This window comes from Nansenia antarctica (genome assembly GCF_963989245.1).
Source record: "Nansenia antarctica genome assembly, chromosome: 1".
Taxonomy (NCBI): domain Eukaryota; kingdom Metazoa; phylum Chordata; class Actinopteri; order Argentiniformes; family Microstomatidae; genus Nansenia; species Nansenia antarctica.
This window is the reverse complement of record NC_137674.1, coordinates 44052648-44072343: the sequence shown is the minus strand read 5'-3', so window position 1 is coordinate 44072343 and position 19696 is coordinate 44052648. Positions and strand designations below refer to the sequence as shown.

The window sequence follows — 19696 nt, the reverse complement described above, 5'->3', positions numbered from 1 at the left end:
AAAAAACAAGCATATATTGCCTTGATTTAAGATATTTAATCTTTCGGTACATAGATTTACTTTTTGCAGTATTGTTGATGAGACAGGTCAACGGACAATGGCCAGAATGGTTTGAGCTGACAGAAAGGCTACGGTAACTCAGATAACCACTATGGTGAGCAGAAAAACATCTCAGAATGCACAACGCGTCAAACCTTGATGCGGATGGGCTACAATAGCAGAAGACCACGTCGGATTCCACGTTGGATTCCACTTTTTCAAACAAGAACACAAAGCTGATGCTGCAGTGTGCACAGGCTCAACAAAACTGGATACTGAAGACTGGAAAAATGTAGCCTGGTCTGATGAATCTTGATTTCCGCTGAGGCACACAGATGGTAGGGACAGAATTTGGCACCAACAGCATGAATCCATTTACCCAACCTGCCTTGTGTCAACAGTCGAAGCTGGTGGAGGTGGTGTAATGGTGTGGGGAATGTTTTCTTGGCACACTATCGGCCCGTTAATACCAATCAATCATCGCTTGAATGCCACAGCCTATTTGAGTTTTGTTGCTGTCCATGTGCATCTTCTAATGGCTACTTCCCGCATGACACAAAGCAAAAGTCGCCTTAAACTGGTTTCATGAACATGACAATGAGTTCAGTGTTCTTCAGTGGCCTTCCAGTCGCCGGATCTAAATCCAATAGAACACCTTTTGGGATGTGGTAGAAAGGGAGATTCATAGCTTGAAAGTGCACCTGAAAAGTCTGCAGGAATTGCATAATGCAATCATGTCATCATGGACCAGAATCTCAAAGGAATGTTTCCAACATCCTTGAAGAATTGAGGCTGTTTTAGTAGCAAAGGGAAGCCCTACCCAGTATTAGTATAGTGTTTCTAATAAAGTGTTGGGTGAGTGTATATGCTGTGTAAACCCATGTCACGCTGTACAATGTTCTGTTACTGTTAACGTGTTTGGTTCTGTGTGTCCAGGGACGGCCACTCGGTGCTGGTCCATGGCTCGGAGGGCACAGACACCACTCTGTTGGTGAGCTCTCTGGCCCAGCTCATCCTGGACCCGCACTGCCGGACGCTGGGAGGCTTCCTGGCTCTCCTGGAGAGGGAGTGGCTACAGGTCAGTCGTCTTGACTCACACTCCTCCTCCTCCCCCTCCTTTCAATGAAAACATCCCAGAAATACATGAGTGAATGGATTCAAACATGAGGTTGCAACGCTGACATGGATATACGGAGAGGTTCAAAGGATTTTCAGGACGTTTTTTCAGGTCATGCCTGTACATGTTTGCTTATGAGCCTGTGTGTGTCTCCTCACTCTGTCCCCCCCCCCCAAGGCTGGTCACCCCTTCCAGCAGCGGTGTGGCCACTCTGCCTACTCCCACGCCCGCCTGAGGCAGGAGGCTCCGGTGTTCCTGCTGCTGCTGGACTGTGTGTGGCAGCTGTGTCGTCAGTTTCCCCTGGCCCTCGGCTTCACAGAGGCTCTGCTGCTGAGGCTGGCCAGTGAGGTCTATGCCTCCAACTACGGCACCTTCCTCTGCAACAACCACCAGGAGAGGTCAGACACAGTGACACACAGATTCAGACACATTTTTTATTCATCACGCCAAAGCGAATTCATTTGATATTAATGTCAAGTAGTTTGTACAACATAACTCACTGTAGGACCGACATGACCATCCATTCATCATTCAGTCACTATCCACCCTTTCATCCTGTCTATCTCCATCTCTCTCTCCTTTCTTTTTCTACCTACATATCTCTATTTTGGCTCATTTTATCCTGTATCCCTCCCCCTCTCTCTCCTCAGGTGTGCTATGGGGGTGAAGGAAAGGACTCACTGTCTGTTCCAGGCCCTGCTGAGCCCCATGGAGAGGGAGAGCTACTCCAACCCCCTGTATGAGGCCACTGACCTGGCCATCTGGCCCTCCATCCAGCCCCAGTCCCTTCAGCTCTGGAAAGGTGAGGTCTGGGCCAGCTCTCCCAGCCCCAGACGCCCTCAGCCTGGTACAAATACAGGAACACTTGAAGTTGGGGCAAATATTGTATGAAGTCTTGTTATAATTTCATTTTAAGGTAATTTTTTTGAGTGGGGCAGTCCCGATCTTATATTTTTCATTGGATAGAGATAGTGAAGAGAGACAGGAAAGTATGGAGGAGAGGGTATGTCAGCAGGGCATAAACCTGTGCCGACATGAGCATGTGTTGTATGTTGTATGTAGGCCATGGTGCTAGACCACTGGACCACCCCAGGCCACATGTTCTGATATTTTGTTATTTATTTTGTGTATTGAAAAAGGCTATTAAGCAGTCATTGATGACGAATAAGCATTGAAATTGTAGTTAATGCTTTTTCTACTGCCACAAACTGAGTTAATGGCTTTGTTGGATGATCCTGTGTGAAATGTTCAGTGCGTGAGCCCAACCACCCTCTGTTTCTCAGGCCTGTTCCTGAGGTGGACGCAACACACTCGCCACCTAGCAGAGGTTCAAGAGGAGATACGGAACCTGGTCATTGCGTGTCGGACCGCGGGGAACATTAAAAACACAGCTGAAGTGGGACCAGGATGCAGTGACACACTGAACTCATAGGAGACACAAATACATGGGGGACTCCTATTGACATGAATCCATAGGAAAGCCATCCTAAAGAAAATCCATTGCTTTGGACACTGAATGTTAACAATTACTGTAAAACATGCATTGCATATTGACTGTGAAATAGTAACTTAAACTGTTGAAGACTTTTTCACCTCATGTATATTTTTTTCATAAGGCAGGTTTGTTCTTTTCATTTACAGTACAAAGCCTCTTGAAATTTCACATGGTAGTTTGAATGAATTAGAGTCATGAAACATATTCAGCAGATGGAGAGGAATTGGAGCTTTCAATGTACTTATGTAAAATGTACACATGTAAAACATCTAAATGACAAAAAATGTGAATACAAGGTTTTTCCAGGATACCAACATGCTGAAATGAAGTCCATATTTGTTTTGGATAATTGAGAGAGAGTCCTACACAAACCACATCTCACATCTCTCAATCACATCCTTCCTTTTTAAACATAAATTGAGAGCTGCCGTATGAAGGAAATGTGGATGTAGAAATCTTACTAGTCAAAAGACTTGCTACCATTTATGAAGGTCTCTAACCCTGTGGTGATGTGACATGGCAATTTAATCTCCACCACATACTGTACTAACACAGGTTTCCTTTTCATGTCTTTTTACCCATTTCATGTTATTATGACAAGTAGTTATAATTACATTACTAATTTGTTTTACTAATGATTTTTTCTCATTTAGTTTGTCTTTTTCCCTAATGACAGGGCTTTAGTTTGACACTGTGGTTGACAATGATTAGGCCCATTATTCATCTGAGTATTGTTTCAACTAGGGAGTTGTTCCTTGGCTGTGCTTGTTGGGGGGGTCTATGGTTGGGTGTTAGTTCATATTGTTTATATTGTATTTATTGTTTATACTGTTTGATAGTGTTCTTGTTGGAAAGCACTTTGAGACCATTGTCATTCTAAAGCGATGCAGTTGATTGATTGATTGAGTCATAATATTATTGTATTATTTGTGCTTCCCTCTTTGAAGTAATCCATACACCCCCAGTCCTTCAGTTCAAGCCAAGCTCAGCTAAACAACTCACACAATACAAATCCTCAGTGAGCAGCTAGTCAGCAGTATTGCCCACATGTATAACATAGCAGCCTGGATACTGTAGTCCTTTTCAAGGACTCAGGGGATTACATGACACCTAGGTGAACCACGTATCCCAGCATGCCTTTCTCCAGCTGCTTATTTACCCAATGGTCGCTCGGTGCGCTTAATCAGTGACCAATAGGAGGGTCATCTTTTAATTCTAACAGTTAAATACCATGAAATCCGTTTTATCCGCGCAATTTACATAAATTTGTTTATAGTGTAGGATGCGTTTGGACGATTTGTAAGTGTTCAGTTCAGGATCAGGATCAACAAGTGGTTGGTAGGATCATCAGATTTTCAGCACACAGGTAATATCTCTTCCATTCATTTGAGAAAATACACGTTACAGATAACGTTTGGTGTTTCAGTCAATACAGTCTGTATAAAGTTGAATTGTTGTAAACATTTTGATTTTCAACGGGCTAGTGTTATTCTAACACGTATGTGTTTTGCACCGAATCATAAGAGGGTAAATTAAGTTAAGGCGTATTTTTTGAAGGATCGGAGGGGGACGGATAAAATATAATGGCTTTTGACTGTAATTCAACTTTTTCCTTAGAACCAGCAACTCGACATGCAATCGGGTATGCGGGTCTGTGTGCCCTCGGCGGCTCTGTTCGGCTCGTTGTGCCACGGCTGTTGCAGTCGAGCCCGTAGTTTGCCAATTCGGGGCTTTAGCTGGTCGCCCAGACAGATCAGCCGGCTTAACAGTCATGAAACCACCGAACCCCCTTACCAAGAGAATCCCCGTGTTCTCATTACAGGTCAGATCATTGCAATTTTTAAAATAACAAACAGTAGGCTATATTTATGGATGATGTTTGAGCGGAAACCTAAAATCTGTTCAGAGGTCTCATAACAGTATTTTAATAGCCTCATGTTTTTTCATTTCGAGTTGTTTTCACTGTTCAGTTGGTGGCCATCCTATTTTCACTCATCACAATAGCCTCTGGGCAGACTGTACTGGTGACATAAAGGACCCAGCGAGTGACAGAATAATAGCCTGCGGGCGGTTTTGTCTATGGATAAAGCTCCGGTGGGAACAAAAAAAGTTGTTTTCAGTTCTAGTTCAAACAAGTCCAACAAAACAATTTTTTTCTGATGCATACAGTACATCAAGAAACAATTATTCATCCATATCTTCTCTGCAACTTGAGACCTCTGAACAAATTCAAAAGTGACCAATTCAAATGATGTACCTTTGTATGAGTTATCAACTATCTGCATTACTCTTTGTGCATTTACTCTCTTCTTGGAAAGGTGGCCTTGGGCAGCTAGGTGTGGGGCTTGCAGATATCCTTAGGTGAGAAATTAGCTGTTTTCTTCTGAATTGTAACTTATCATACACAGATAACATGCTCTACTTTCATGCTCTACATGCTCTCCTACTTAGGAAACAGTATGGAACAGAAAACGTTATCCTTTCGGATATCAAGAAACCTCCGCCGGAGGTGTACACCAGCGGTATGTCAGGTGTTAATGACCTCCATGCTCTAATGAACATGGATCATTGCCGTTTCTTCATGTGTCCTCCCTACACATCTTCTCCACACTGCCCCTCTCCAACACCTCACCTTTTCCTCGTAATACATTTTCTCTCTCTCCATCATCTTACAAAGAGTTCCTCTATCACTCACGCTTCGTCTCTTCCTCCTCAGGCCCATTTGTGTACGCTGATGTGTTGGACTATAAAAACCTCAGAGAGTTGGTGGTGAACAACCGCATCACCTGGCTGGTGCATTATAGCGCCTTGCTCAGTGCTGTTGGGGAGGCGAACGTGGCCTTGGCACGCAAGATCAACATAACAGGTCAGCTCAAAGATATCTCTCTCTCTCTCTCTCTCTCTCTCTCTCTCACACACACACACACACACACACACACACACACTATTTATCATGATCCTTCATCAACTAATATTTGTCACGACAAAGAATAGACATCTTCCATGTAAGAAATACTAATTTACTAATTAAAATATAGTATGTCTGTCTTTTGGATTTGTTCATGTCAAAATATCCAGCAGTGTGGTATTTGTGTATGTTTTTATCAAAAGACTCACTGTCTGCCTTTCTCTCACTAGGCCTTCATAACGTGCTGGACCTGGCTCTGGAGAACTGCTTGCGTCTCTTTGTCCCCAGCACGGTTGGAGCCTTCGGGCCTACCTCTCCCCGCGACCCTGCTCCTGACCTTTGTATTCAGAGGCCTCGGACCATCTATGGGGTCTCCAAAGTACATGGAGAACTGATGGGGGAGGTATGGCCAGCCGCGCACACACACACGCGCGCACACACACACACACACACACACACACACACACACACACACACACACACACACACACAGGGTGAAAAGGAGGGTAAGAAAATGAAACGACTCAAAGAATAATAAATATGTTTGTACTTGATTGCTCTACCTCCAACTGTGTTTATTCTGCTGTCTGTTTAGTACCTCCATCATAAATATGGACTTGATTTCCGTTGCCTACGCTATCCTGGTGTCATCTCAGCAAACACACATCCGGGGGGGGGAACAACAGGTAACCACTTCTTTATCATGGAATCAAGTACCTGCAATCAGTGCTGCGAATGGACCCAATACATTCAGTAATCATTTTCACTCTCCACAGACTACGCTGTTCAGATTTTTCACGATGCCCTCAGTACGGGCCACCATGGGTGCTATTTACGCTCCGACACGCGTCTACCCATGATGCACATCTCTGACTGCCACCGTGCCACAGTGGAGTTCATGCAGACGCCGGAGTGTCAGCTGTCCCTGCGCACGTACAACATCGCTGCCATAAGCTTCACCCCAGAGGAGGTGGCCACGGAGATACGCAAGCATCTGCCTCACCTGAAGGTCACCTACAGCCCTGACGCTGTCCGCCAGACCATCGGTATGTTCACAGGCAATGTGTCTACAGTGTCTCTGGTGTGTTTTTTATTTAATTTTTTTACTGTCGGTCTCTAGACCATGGCTGTGTTCCAAAATGCGTTCTTGCACTCTATCTAGATTCTAGAGCATATACCATGTACACTCTGTGCATGGACGCAAGTGCAAGAACGCATTTTGCTGTAGATAAAACAAATTCATACTGTTCTAGTATGACATTATTTTATGTCTGTTCTCTCAGCCTTTCTCAGCCTCACCTCTGACCTATATTAACACCATTTGCTATTGTTCTGATATACACATGGTTACTGGTCAGGATTCATGAATGATGTTATGGAACTGTATGGTATAATGTAGAAAGACTCTTGATGTTGCGTGTGCACCTGTCTGCAGCGGACAGCTGGCCGGTGAGATTTGATGATTCCAACGCACGGAGAGACTGGGGCTGGAAGCCGGCCTACGGGCTGGAGGAGCTTGTCTCAGACATGATCAGCTCTATCCGTGAAAAGAGGACCAACGCGGGACTGTCAGTCAGCTAGCAGGCCCTGTCCACAGAGACTGACCAACCAATCACTTCCACCTTAAGTCCACTTCAACCTGGGTCTGCATCCATCACAGCAAACCCTCTTTGACCCAAGCACTGTCTCCTCACTTGGAATCTTCTGTTAACAAGGACAGTTCTACCAATGAACCAGGGACAGGAATGAACCAGGGACAGGAATCTTCAGCCAAAGCAACACAACTTGCCATGACAATGGACACTGACAAGTCAATAGTCAGACACAGACGCATTCATTCAAACATGAAGCAACAACGCACACACTCTCTTCTTAGCAGCTTTACTCTTTTTCAGGGAACCATACTGTCAACCATTCTCTTCTGTTGTGACTTTCTTCATTTTCTGTTGTTTTAATTGTGACAAAGAGAGGGTTTAAAATGATAGCACGTTTGAAATATGCTTTAACATAGGACGAATCAAACCTCTGAGGAAATAGGCTTCTGCCAAATTAGATGATGTTGTACCCCCTCTGTTTCGAGCAATGCCAAGGGATTTAACTTCCCTCTTACTGCAGTGTGAGGTTAGTACAAACAGAGAAACAATACACTGTGAAATTACACTGAGGGAGTGAGAGATTATAGCTGGCTACACCCATCATGCACAATAAGAGGTGCAGAACTAACAGAGGACTACCAATTACAAAATGCTTTCTTTTACAACCAACTTCAGTACATGTACACACATTTCCATTTTCCTTCACTAGCACAAACATGTATGGTTTGGGGGTGGCCTACACATGAGCACCATCGAATTGAAGCTTATTTTCAACTGTAGATTCATTTAAAACATATTTGTGAGTAATTAACAAAAATTGCAGTGTAATTTTAATCCTAAATTCAATAAATCTCTTAATTTGCTCAAAATATGATGTTTTCTGTGTGTGGTGTGGCCTGGTATAGCCAGACAATATATTGCAATGTAGTGTTGATAATGATACATGAGCCTTTGAAGTGCTTGAGTTTTTATCATCACTATTGTCCAAAGGGGCCGAAGACCTTTGCTGTCCATCACCATAACAGAAAATGTACTTTATGTTTGGTACAAAAACTTCCAATGGTCATTGAGTAAATGTTAAAGTCTATTTAGGTAGCTTACATGGTTATAACAAAATGTTGCCAACAACAGTATCATCCATCAACGGATACAAGTAAAATCAGTATACCAATAAACAGGGAAAATGGTGACGGCAAAATAGAGACCAACCGTCTTTCGTCGGGTATATTATTAATTGTTAAATTATTATTTTATTTTATTTTAAAGAAAGGGGAAAAAAAGACAAAAGTTGTATCCAGTTAGTGATGTCCTCGTCCCACTGTCGTCACATATCCGCTGTGATGCTGAAGGAGGAGGAGTCCTGTCTGTGTCCTGTGTCCTGGTAGCACGTCTTTCTCCACCCGAGTCCACTAATATCCTTCACGACAAAGAATGGACGCGGGATTCTTCCGCGTAAGACATTTACTAACGTCAATTGAATTGTGTTCTACCAAAATATTGTATATTTGCCTCTTGGATTTGTGAACATGTCAAAATACCTTGAGTGTATTCGGACACGCTCGTGCGCCATTCCGCTGCAAGAAATATGTGAGCTGCTGCTGGCGGAGTAAAGATGGCGGCTGTGTGTTAGCCGAAACACCGAGTTTAATATTGAACTCGTTGAACAAATAGTTAATGGTAGCCAATACATTTGGTGTAACAGAATTGTCTTGTCATTTGTCTATATTGTATTCACATTGGATGTAGCTAGCTACACTATTAGAAGCAACTTGGTTCATTGGTTTACGGGCTAGCTAATGTTAGCTTGTTGGCCATGCCTGTGTGTGGGCCTCCTCCTGCTAGTAGCTAGCTAGCTAGCTTAGTGAACCCCGTTTCTGAGCTGGTCTTATTCTGCTAAACCAACTTTACTCAAGTCAACGTTTTATCACAGTCGTCACTGTGATGAATAGCAAGTTGGAAACAATATGACTTGTTGCTAACATCAAGTATGCCATATTGCCATTCTTTGTTAATGACTTGTGTATGTAATGATAAAAACTAGACAGCGCTGGTACAAAGTGGGAAGATGAATTACCTGTACCAAAATGTTACAACAACAGACACATGTCGCCTATTGAGTATTCACAGTGGTCGTTGTTGTGAAATGATCTTTTCCAGGGCACAAGTGCAGAACAAGACAATCGCTTCAGCAACAAGCAGAAGAAACTCCTGAAGCAACTCAAATTTGCAGAATGTCTGGAAAAGAAGGTATGAGGAGCATTTCATACAATGTCACCATCTTCTCAATCCATACACATGGTCTCTGAACTGTTATTGCTTTTGTGTAATTCGTGTCTTATCCGTGATTGTAATCTAAAGGATTTAAATTTCATCCTAGGTGGACATGACCAAGGTGAATCTGGAGGTCATCAAACCTTGGATTACTCAGCGAGTGACGGAAATTTTGGGATTTGAGGATGACGTGGTGATAGAGTTCGTATTTAACCAGCTGGAAGACAAGGTAATACTATTAACTCCAGTTCCTCCCTGTTCTTATACAGTAGATGTTATACACTGTAGGCTTTTGCTAAGCATAAGCGGGTAATGAGTCTGAGAGGTTGATAGATCTGAATTTACTGCCAAGTAAAATGACAATATAAGTACAGATGGGGGAAAGAGCTACCACCGGTGTCCAGTTAAAACAATATATTTGAATAACAACAAGTTGTTGCTGTGATATATGACAAAGTGCCTTTGTGCAGCAGTTTTCTAATGATGATGTGATTTATGATTTAAAAGGCCTGAACCAATATGGATGTTATACCTTGCATCAGAAGTATAGCACCAACACCTAATTAGCTCTCTCCTGAGCCCAAAGTGTCACTGAGCCCAACTCTCCCTTGATGATGCAGTTTGTGGTATGAGGTGAGTGATGAGCAGGGATCAACATCATGCTAGTGATAGACATACTTGGACAATACCATGTCATCTATCCATAGACATTTGAAATGCACCACTAGTCTGGTAAACACCTTTATAATATCTCCTCTGAATCACAACTTTGGAGTCAAAGGGGGATAATGCTTGAGGATACCGTTTAACTATCTGTTATCCCTTCCAAAGATGTGTCTATAGTAAGTCTCTGAATTTGAAACAGTACTTGTCAAAGCTCAAATGGTATCTGTGATATCTTCATTCTGGGCTGTGGCAAAATGGTGCCTCTCATAAAGCATTCTTACCAAGCCCACTAACCCCCTACTGAAATATATATATTCTGTGAAGATTAAAGTGCACAAGATCCCTATAAAACATTAATATATTTTCAGATTATTTGTTACATCGGTGCAACCATTAAGACTTGTTTACTTTACAAATTCCAAGTAATGTTGTCCAAGGTTTCCCTCCAGTTTGTTACATTTCATTACCCCTCCTTGAAATTGCCAACAAAGTTGGAAATGCCATAGCATGGTTAGGATTGGTCTGGTTTTTTAAATTCCTAAATTGGTGGGGAAATTGATATGATAAACTGGATGCAACCTCTGCAATAGAAAACATTTTCATAGGGTTTTTGATGGCATCATAATTTGCATCGTAGTCAATCAACTGCTCCTCTTAATGAATGCATCACCCAAAACCTTTACCATACAGAGGTGTTGCTGGAACTGACTAAGGTATCTCTTCATTATTTGTTTGAGTGAATTATTACATAGAAAATACATGCCTCCTACCTAATTTTAATATAATTTCTGTACTGTTATGTTTTGGGGTGGGGGTTTAGGATTAAAGCTAAACAGCACATGTAATGGTAAGAAAGGGCATTTTTAAACCGTTGTCAGATAACAAAGGCATCTTACTTTCATCTTGTATTAGTTGTTGAATAAAACCCCTTTTACATGTCTTGTGTACTCATTATTGCTTGTTCGTCTCTTGCAATTTAGATAAATGATATAACATTAAACTCAAGGTGGTTGAGTCTCAAGCTGTAGTGAGGCGGAAGCAAGCCAAGGGAGCGTCTCTTTCTGCTGGAGACTCGGGCGCTCCATTGCCACAGATCCCGCGGGACACACAGAAGACACCGGGACTGTACTTACATTGTTGGGTTTTGAAGCACTTTGTATTGTGGATATCTGTTCACCTCAAAGAGTAGACTGTGGGGAGACAGAGAACCAGACATTGAAACACAACTAGCAGTGAAATTGAGTAGTGGGGGCGTGAGGTAATTTATTTGACCAGATTGGTGAATGGGGTACATTACAATAAGGGATTAGATAAGACTGGTGGGTAACAGCCATAGTGCATGCAGTGGGGGTGCTTAGGAAAGGATTGCATTTGTAGTGTTGTCTCCCTTCAGCTAGCTCTGATTTTCAGTTCTGTGCGTAGGATTTTTATTTGCTCAGTTTTATTTGATTTTGTTCATGTCAACACAGTTTGATAGGATACAATGATTCAGTCTGCTTTGGGGCCCAGGGGTCAAAGTTACTGTAGCCATTTTCTTCACCATTTGTTATAAAGATGGTTGCCATTCCTTAGCAGACAGGTGTAGTTTAGTGAGGACAAAGGGGGGGACAAAGGCAGTCACCTGAGACCCTATCCCCCTTCCCTCCTGCGAGTTCTCCCCCCATGTTTAAATGGTGTACTGTTTTCTCTCCCCCTTCGTGTGTGTGTTGCAGCACCCGGACAGTAAGATGATGCAGATCAACCTGACGGGCTTCCTCAATGGGAAAAATGCCAGAGAGTTCATGAAGGACCTGTGGCCTTTGTTGCTCAGTGCTCAGGAGAACATCGCCGGCATCCCCTCCGCTTTCTTGGAGCAGAAGAAAGAGGAGATCAAACAGAGACAGGTGAGCAGTGAGCTTCCTCCCTGAGCCCCCCTCAGATCAGGCCCTGATCACAGGCCTGTGTCAAAGCACTGTCAGAAGCAGTCCAGTGGGTCAACTGGTTTGTCTGTTGCAGATTGAGCAGGAGAAGATCGCCTCTCTGAAGAAGATCGACGATGAGAAGAAGGAAAAGGAGAATAAAGAAAACAGAGAGAGGGCTCAGTCTAAGAGCCCCAGAAGGTGGGACAGATTTTCATATCACATTTTAAAAAGTTTACCATTTCAAAAATCTAAATATCAGAGACGGATCATACAACAGTTTATTTTTAATTTTTAATCACACTGGTTGTTGTTGCTGCTGCTCAGGAGGAAGTCACGGTCACCATCACCACGACGACGGTCTCCAGTGAAGCGGGAGAGGAAGCCCAGTCACTCCCACTCCCCACGGCGCAAGCCCAGTCCCAGCAGCTCCCCCCCACCTGTTGTGCCCCCGAACCCAGAGGAGCCCCAGCCTGAGCCAGACACCTCAGAAACCGCCCCGCCCGTGCCAGTCATTGAGGAGGCCTCCTCCACCAGGTTAAAGACCAATATTAAACGGTGCCCCTAGGGACTATTTGAAGGGACCTTGATTTAGACCCAACTCTCCATAGTGGTAATTGATTGCTTAGTGTATCAGTAGTAGTAATGTTTCACAGGGAGGCTTCATCTAACATGGCATACTATTTCCATATTTCAGTGATGTGGTCAAAGAGGTGTTGGTGGTGGTGGTTCCAGACTCTGTGACGGAGGTCAAAGAGCCCTCCCCAGAGAAGGCTCCCAAGAAGGAGGAGAGGCCCAAGCCCCGGGAGCGGGAGAAGGACGGCAGGAGGGACCGGCCCCGCCACCGCTCTCGCTCCCATTCCCGCTCCCGCAGAAGACCAAGATCACGCTCCAGGTCAGACTCTTCGTTTCCCTGGCCAACCGACAGCTGCCTATGCTGTGTTCTGAGGCTTCCTTATTTCAGTCTTCTGAGGGTTAACAGCTCTCCCCTCATTCTCCCCATCCCACATTCTTCTTACCTACTGTATATAAGGTCCCAAATGTTTGTTGGTCTCTTTTTTTTTTCTATCTATTTTTATTTTACCCTGTTATTCAATCGTCACATGATGTTACTTGTTGTTTTGTGGTCTGAGCTGCTGTAACGCCTGAATTTCTCCTCTGGGATCAATCAATAAAGTACCTATCAATCATTCAGGTCTTATTCCCCCCGCCGGAGGCCGAGTCCCAGAAGACGGATGTCCCCTCGTCGCAGGAGCCCCCCCAGACGCGGCCCCCCAGCCCCCCGACACAGACGCAGCCGCTCCCCCCTCCGCAGGTGAGTGTGTTGGAGGAATTGAAAGACTATTCATCACTAGCTCTTCCTCCAAAATTACAACGGTTGATTTCTGCTTTCTTCTGCCTCCAGGCGGCGCTCTCGCTCCCGGTCATCCTCGGGTAGCAGCTCCTCCACCTCTCGCTCGCCCCAGAAGAAGGTCATGAAGCAGACCTCCCCCACCCCTCCCCGCAACAAGCCTCGCCACCCGGCCGACCCTTCCCTGAGCCCCTCTAGGAGAAGAGGTCGCAGCCCCGATGGCAGCCCCTCAGCCAGACCTCGACGCTCGGCCTCCCCACGGGCCAGGAAGGGCAGAGCCTCAGCCTCCCCTTCCAGATCCACTGGTGTGTACATGCCCCCCCCTAGCCTCCACCAGTCTGTGTGGTAACACTTAATCCCATCTTTTGCGAGAGAATCCAGGAATATCTCTGCGTTTTGCCTAAAAGGACAATAGACACGGCCTGCCTGTTAAACCCAGTGACCTGAACATTCTATCACATTTCATTATCTCAGATCCCTGGTTGTCTCTGTTCCCAGCCAGGCCCTCTGGTAGGCTTTACCACTGGCTTTACTAATGAAAACTGTGGAATCATAAAGCTTTATTCAGTCCCCCCCCCACCACACACACTTCTGGTGTCGTATAGACCAGCATTGCATTTGCTAGTGAATATTCATGCTTGGAAAGATGTTTATTAAAAATGTGTTGTCTTGTCTCATCTACTTCAGGTTCAAAGCGAAAACAACCAGAGAGGAACGACTCCTCGTCTCCTGGGCCCAAACCCAGGCGCTCCGAGGCATCGGAGTCAGGTGAGTGTGTGACACACAGACCCCTCTCTGGGTTCTCTTAACACTAGTTTTAGTTTACACTCAGTGAAGCGTGTCCTGATCTGCCTGTGTCCCCTCCTCCACCTGCTGGAACAGGACACCTAATCTGAGGTCAATTCAAGAAACCATCTTACCAGGGCTGCAACTAAAGATTATTTTGGTAATCGATTAATCTGCCGATTATTTTTTCGATTAATCGGATACAAAAAAAGGCGGGAAAAAAAGATTTCTTTTGCAAATTTTAATTGATGTTTTCTAAATCAGCCAGGCCTATACATATACATGTGCAAAATGAATAAGTATTAATAAAAAATAAAAAATAATATAAATAAAAAAGGCGTTGCTACATCAAATAGGTTTAACAACAGGCCATGGACTATGGCGGTAGATTGTTTCAATAAAGTAGTTGAACTCTAGCTCAATACATGCATTGTTTTAGGTAATAACTTTGCTTAATGTAAAGGTCAGTAACCCAAAGTGCAATATAGGCTACAGACAAGACACTAATGTTTTTATATAACAGATATGCTCCAAAACAATGCAATGTGTCCTCTCACTCCATACAATAGGCTAGGCGACAGTCAGTGCCTCACTCTAACTCACGGGTAGCTTGGTAGGCTACCACTAGCTAGCCTTTAGCTTATCACCTCTGCTCTACCACTGACGTTAGCCAGCTAGCTAAATACACTTGTCATGCAATATTGAATTCATGAATGCGAGCAAACACTCACTGGCTATCGCATTACATTAGTCATTTAGCTGACGCTTCGCCAGAACTCACACTAACGCATTTGCATGGAGAGCAGGAGACCATAGAAGGGCTGAGCCCAGCAGGACTTCTATAATAAAACAATAGGAAGTTAGCTGTAACCCTCCTCTATAGAAACATAGTTAGTGCTCTGGTTCTCAGCACAGCTACGCAGACTACAGCTGGACGAGCAGCGTAGTGACAGTCAGCTAGCGGCAGCAGCGAGCTAACCCTGCTAGCTAACTCACTAGCATGTCCTGACAGCAGACAGCAGACAGCTTCACTCTCAAGGCTTTTGAGTAGCATGATTTAAATGTAGCCGCCGCGCCGGTGTAGGTACCGGATTTTCCCACTTTTCCGGTTCCGGTCATAGGTTCTGCCCTTTCCGGCCATAGGTAGCGCTATGATTCGCTATGATTCGCGATGCCTACACCGGCCGCAAGACAGCGTGGCGTGCGTCAACAGACAAACAAAACCCGACAAAAAAAAAAAAACGACGAATCGATAATGGCATTCGTCGCCAACGAATTTCATTATCGATTTTTTGCGATTTCATCGATTCGTTGTTGCAGCCCTACAAATGACCCACTCCACCCCTCTCTAAAATCTCACACCTTGTCAATTCACCTCCTGGTTGGTTGGTTTGGGACAAGAGGGCATGAGTATGTAGCACGATGTCTGCTGTGGTGTTCTGTGTTCATCACTGTTTTCACAAGCACTGAAAGGAGACTCACTGCTTTGCGTTTCAGAGGATGGGAAGGGGGCTACAGCCGATTCTGTGCAGCAGCGACGTCAGTATCGCAGGCAGAATCAGCAGACGTCTTCAGGTTATACGTGTTTCTATTTGTGTTCGGCCCCCTTCCCTCCCCACCCCACCATCTGTCTCTAACCAAGCCCTTGTTCGTCTCGTCTTGCACCTTCGTCTCTTGGATCTTGAAGCTGTGCCCTAACCTAACCCTCATCTAGGTGTGTTTTAGGGCTGGGCAAACGATCAAAATTTCTTTTTCGATAATCGCAAGAATTAACTTAATCGATAAGCTTTTTTTTTTTCCTTGGGGAAAAAACTTTATTTGTGTTGCTATTGCACACATTCATTCATTCACATTCAAACTAGACACTACAGTCAGATAACAATCCTCTTAAACAAGGCAGTGAGTAGCTTAAATTGTTTAACTTAAAAACACATTTTACGTTATAAATAAAAATATAGAAAATAAGTAACTCACCATAGGAGCAGTAAAAAAACAGTTACTCACAAATAGGAGGATGACTGAAAACGTTAGTGTCCTTAAGAGCGTCCAGCTTAACTTAAATTTAAACTCCAGCGAGAGACTGTAGGCGGCAGGCCTACTGGTTCTTGTTCAGAAAGATGATCATGTTAACATGTTCAGGGGTGAGAGACGAACGCAATCTGGTGACACGTGGACAAACTAATTTCCATTATTATTATTATTATATTTGTAAAAAAATTATATATATATTAACGATTATCGAGCAAAATATTTTGTGATCGACCAAGATCCTTATCGATCAATTATCGATCGTCGATCATTGATGCCCACCCCTAGTGTGTTTCCTTTTAAACATCCCTACCCGTGTGGCTACAGAGAAATAACGTGCTCCGATCTCTCTTTCTGATTGGTTACAGAGACAGGCTCCTCCTCCTCAGAGGACGAGGGGTCAAAGAGGCCGGCCGGGGGTCCGCCAGCGAGGAACGGCGACGTCAGGAGAAGACGCAGCCACTCCCCCTCCTCCCCCAGGAGACGGCACAGAGACGCCTCCCCTAGGTCAGACACAAGGAGCTCATCCCTCCATCTCATGATGTCTGGACCTTTACTGCCATCATAAAGTGTTATGATTGTGTTGCTAACTCCCCATCTCTTGCCTTTCATTTAACATGCAAATGTTATTTTCCCCTCTTCAGAAAGAGACGCTCCCCCTCTCCGCCGGGCCGCAGACCCTCCCCCCCACGCCGTCGCAGATCCCCATCTCCCAATCCCAATCCCAGGCGCAGGTACCAGCTTGTTTTGGCTCGTTGGATATGTATTTTAATGGATAGTCACATCAAAATTAAAACAACTCCTCTTCCAATTATCTGATCCACCAGGTCTCCCTCCCCACCTGCCCGCAGACGCTCTCCCTCCCCAAGACGGTACTCTCCCCCAATCCAGCGTCGCTACAGCCCCCCTACCATGCTCCCCCAGAAAAGAAGGCAGTCTGGGTCTCCCCCTCCGAAGCACTCATCCCCGCCGCCCAAGCGCCGCCCCTCCAGGTCCCCTAAGCGCAGGAGTTCCCCTTCCCAGAAGAGGCGCTCACCTCCCCGATCCTCCACCTCCCCCACCAGACACAGGAGGAGCCCCATGCTGCCACCTAACCGGCCTGGCAGGGACACTCGCTCCCCTGCTCACGGTAACCGCCTCTCCCCCTCCCCCGCCAACCGTGGCCGGGCCATGCGGGGGTCGGCCAGTCCTCAGGGCCGCTTCGAGGCCGCCGGCACTTCTCCACCCAACCAGCGGCGCCAGGCGTCTCCCCCCCGGGGCAACAGGCCCATCCGCAGGGTGTCTCGGACCCCAGAGCCCCGCAAGAACCAGAGGTGAGCAGCTCCCAGTCATATCTGCTCCACTACCAACAACATTTGAATGCAGTGGTTTTACAGCAACCCTGTTTTGGTGGTTTGATCTGCAACAAGGAGAGCTCTATGAGCAATATGACTCTACATGCCACCATATTTCTACATGCTACATGCCACCAGTGCACCATTTTCTGTGCTTCTGTTTCACTGCAACTCATGACTTCAGACGTATACTAGTGTGTGTACTTTATACTGGATCTGTTCTCACCTTTCTTTTGTGTCCTCTTCACAGAGCCTCTCAGAGCCCCCAGCCTATGAGGAGAGCAACATCAAGGTCACCGTCTGGTTCTCCTCAACCGCCAGCCCTAAAGAGGCCAGCCCCTGCCTCCGCCTCCCCCTCCCCGTCCCGCTCTGCTAGTGGTTCTCCACCCCCAGCAAAGAAAGCCAGCAGCGGGTCCGGCAGCCCCTCCCCCAACAAGGTGAGCTGAATGATGAGATACTATTTTAGTTAACCAATGTGTGGCTTGTCAAAGGCTTGATTTGGTGTTTTTGTTTTGTGACTGAAGTGAGTCATGGTAGCCTGTGTTTGGCCCAACTGTTGATGATTAGGTGGTGTTTGACTTCGAAAGGTTGCTCATCAAGTATTGCATCAGTCATGCAAGTATTGGGTCAGTCATACTATTGGGTTTATCTAATTTCAGAATTCCGACATCGAGGCTAGCGGAAAGAAAAAGAAGAAGAAGAAGGAAAAGAAACACAAGAAGGAGAAGAAACACAAGAAGCACAAGAAGCACAAGAAGGAGAAGAGTGGTGGGTCAGCAGCTGCGGGGGGGGACAACCCCGGCATGGAGGGGGATGCAGACTCCAAAAAGGTGAAGTCTACTTTTCTGGTTCACTGAGGACACATAAATTCCACTAGCAGCCACTGTGCTGTTATATCAATGAAATATACTCACAGGATCCATTTTGTTTTATTTTAGACAAGACATTGAATTCCAGCCAATATTGTAGACGTCAATCAGCCGACAAGTTAGTGCAGCTTTCTCTCATCATACTTAAGTTCTTTCTTATTTTACTTCAGACTATCTTGACTATCTTTTCCCTCTTAATATCATTATTATTCTGATCCAACACTGCAGCATGCCACCTATCCTGTAACTCTAACTGAAATGAGATATAATTAATGCTACCTTTCTTTAAGGAATCAGACAGCGAAGTAGAGGAGTGTCTGGACGACCTGGAGAAGCATCTGCGAGAGAAGGCTCTGCGCTCCATGAGGAAGGCACAGATGTCCCCTCCACTGTCCTGAGAACCCCGGGCCACCCCCTTCCCCTAGTCTCTCTTCCTCCTCTCCAAATCTTCCGTTCTCTTTTTTTTCATTTTTTTTTTTAAAAGTTTGTCGTTAACCTGGTTCAGCTTTAGAATGTACAAATTGTTTATTCTTTAGGTTGTTTTTCTTTCTGAGTTTGGTATGTGTTGAAGGGGTGGGTTTTTATCAAAAGCTGAATTTGTCACGGTGAGATCTTCTAATTTTGTTTTGAACCATGACCTAATTATTGCTTGTTTATCCAAACTGTAAAAATATATTTGTTGTCCCCTTTTTGTAAAGATCAAGGAGGGGAACGGTTTAATTATTGAGGTTTGCAATTGTGCAAACTTTTTAATCTCTCACACAACATACATAAGATACCACCTGTGGGAATTTAATGATTGCATGTGCAATGATTGTCTCTCCTGATGTGCATGATGCAGACTCTAAACAAAGGCAAATACAGAGGTCAAAGCTCTCTGGTCACTTTTGTCAGTGGGCATTGTGTGGTTATGCTGTGCGCTGAGAATCCATCAGAACAGTCTGTTTACTCCCATTTTTGTAATGTTATGGAAGTGTTTGACCTTGCAGTAATTTCTGGCTTTGAAAAGTGAAAAGGTCACACATTTAAAAACTTTTTTCAACAACATTGAAATGGTCTCACCCCGAGAGCAGGTTTTGATTTCCCAAATGGGTTGATTTGCAGTTGTGTCGAGTTTAAGCTGTTCCACTCTTCCGCATTAAGCCATTCATGTTTGGAAGTGCTATTTGACTTGTATTTAAAACCCCTGCTCTTGTCATCCTTTCAAAAATAAAGATTTTTTTATATAACAACAACTGGCCAATTGATACTTTTTTATACATTAAGCTGTGAAATGCATGAATGTGTTGAATGATGTGTATGGAATAAGGAAAACACTGTAGGGTAAAGCAAGCCACTC

The 19696-nt window shown here is 44.7% G+C and overlaps 3 protein-coding genes across 6 annotated transcripts in view; all 3 read left to right on the top strand.

The window, feature by feature from the left end:
* Positions 1–2588, top strand: part of LOC308150270 (myotubularin-related protein 9) — a gene marked incomplete at both ends in the record, with an annotated part of 7258 nt that extends 4670 nt beyond the window's left edge. The window contains 4 exons of the mRNA XM_080523120.1: positions 976–1117; positions 1334–1554; positions 1807–1958; positions 2440–2588. Of these exons, the coding sequence (XP_080379246.1) occupies positions 976–1117; positions 1334–1554; positions 1807–1958; positions 2440–2588 (664 nt within the window). The remainder of the gene's footprint in view (positions 1–975; positions 1118–1333; positions 1555–1806; positions 1959–2439) is intronic.
* A 1695-nt stretch (positions 2589–4283) lies between these two features.
* Positions 4284–7140, top strand: tdh2 (L-threonine dehydrogenase 2; the record flags this gene model as incomplete). The annotated part of the gene is made up of 8 exons (XM_080550462.1): positions 4284–4473; positions 4970–5012; positions 5103–5173; positions 5368–5517; positions 5790–5962; positions 6155–6245; positions 6336–6605; positions 6995–7140. 8 exons carry the CDS (start codon positions 4284–4286, stop codon positions 7138–7140), a joined length of 1134 nt encoding a protein of 377 aa, XP_080406588.1.
* A 1389-nt stretch (positions 7141–8529) lies between these two features.
* Positions 8530–19583, top strand: srrm1 (serine/arginine repetitive matrix 1). 4 transcript variants are annotated; one of them, XM_080529810.1, is made up of 18 exons: positions 8530–8606; positions 9312–9401; positions 9532–9654; positions 11804–11974; positions 12087–12190; positions 12317–12526; positions 12687–12884; positions 13185–13304; positions 13395–13645; positions 14028–14108; positions 15624–15701; positions 16523–16661; positions 16799–16888; positions 16982–17467; positions 17739–17925; positions 18148–18318; positions 18427–18475; positions 18648–19583. In XM_080529810.1, exons 1-17 carry the CDS (start codon positions 8586–8588, stop codon positions 18436–18438), a joined length of 2532 nt encoding a protein of 843 aa, XP_080385936.1. In that variant the 5' UTR covers positions 8530–8585; the 3' UTR covers positions 18439–18475; positions 18648–19583. The 4 variants fall into 4 exon arrangements, with proteins under 4 accessions (XP_080385936.1, XP_080385935.1, XP_080385933.1 ...); XM_080529809.1 differs by lacking the exon at positions 18427–18475 and having other exon boundaries at positions 18655–19583; XM_080529807.1 differs by lacking the exon at positions 18427–18475.
* The last annotated feature ends 113 nt before the right edge of the window (positions 19584–19696 follow it).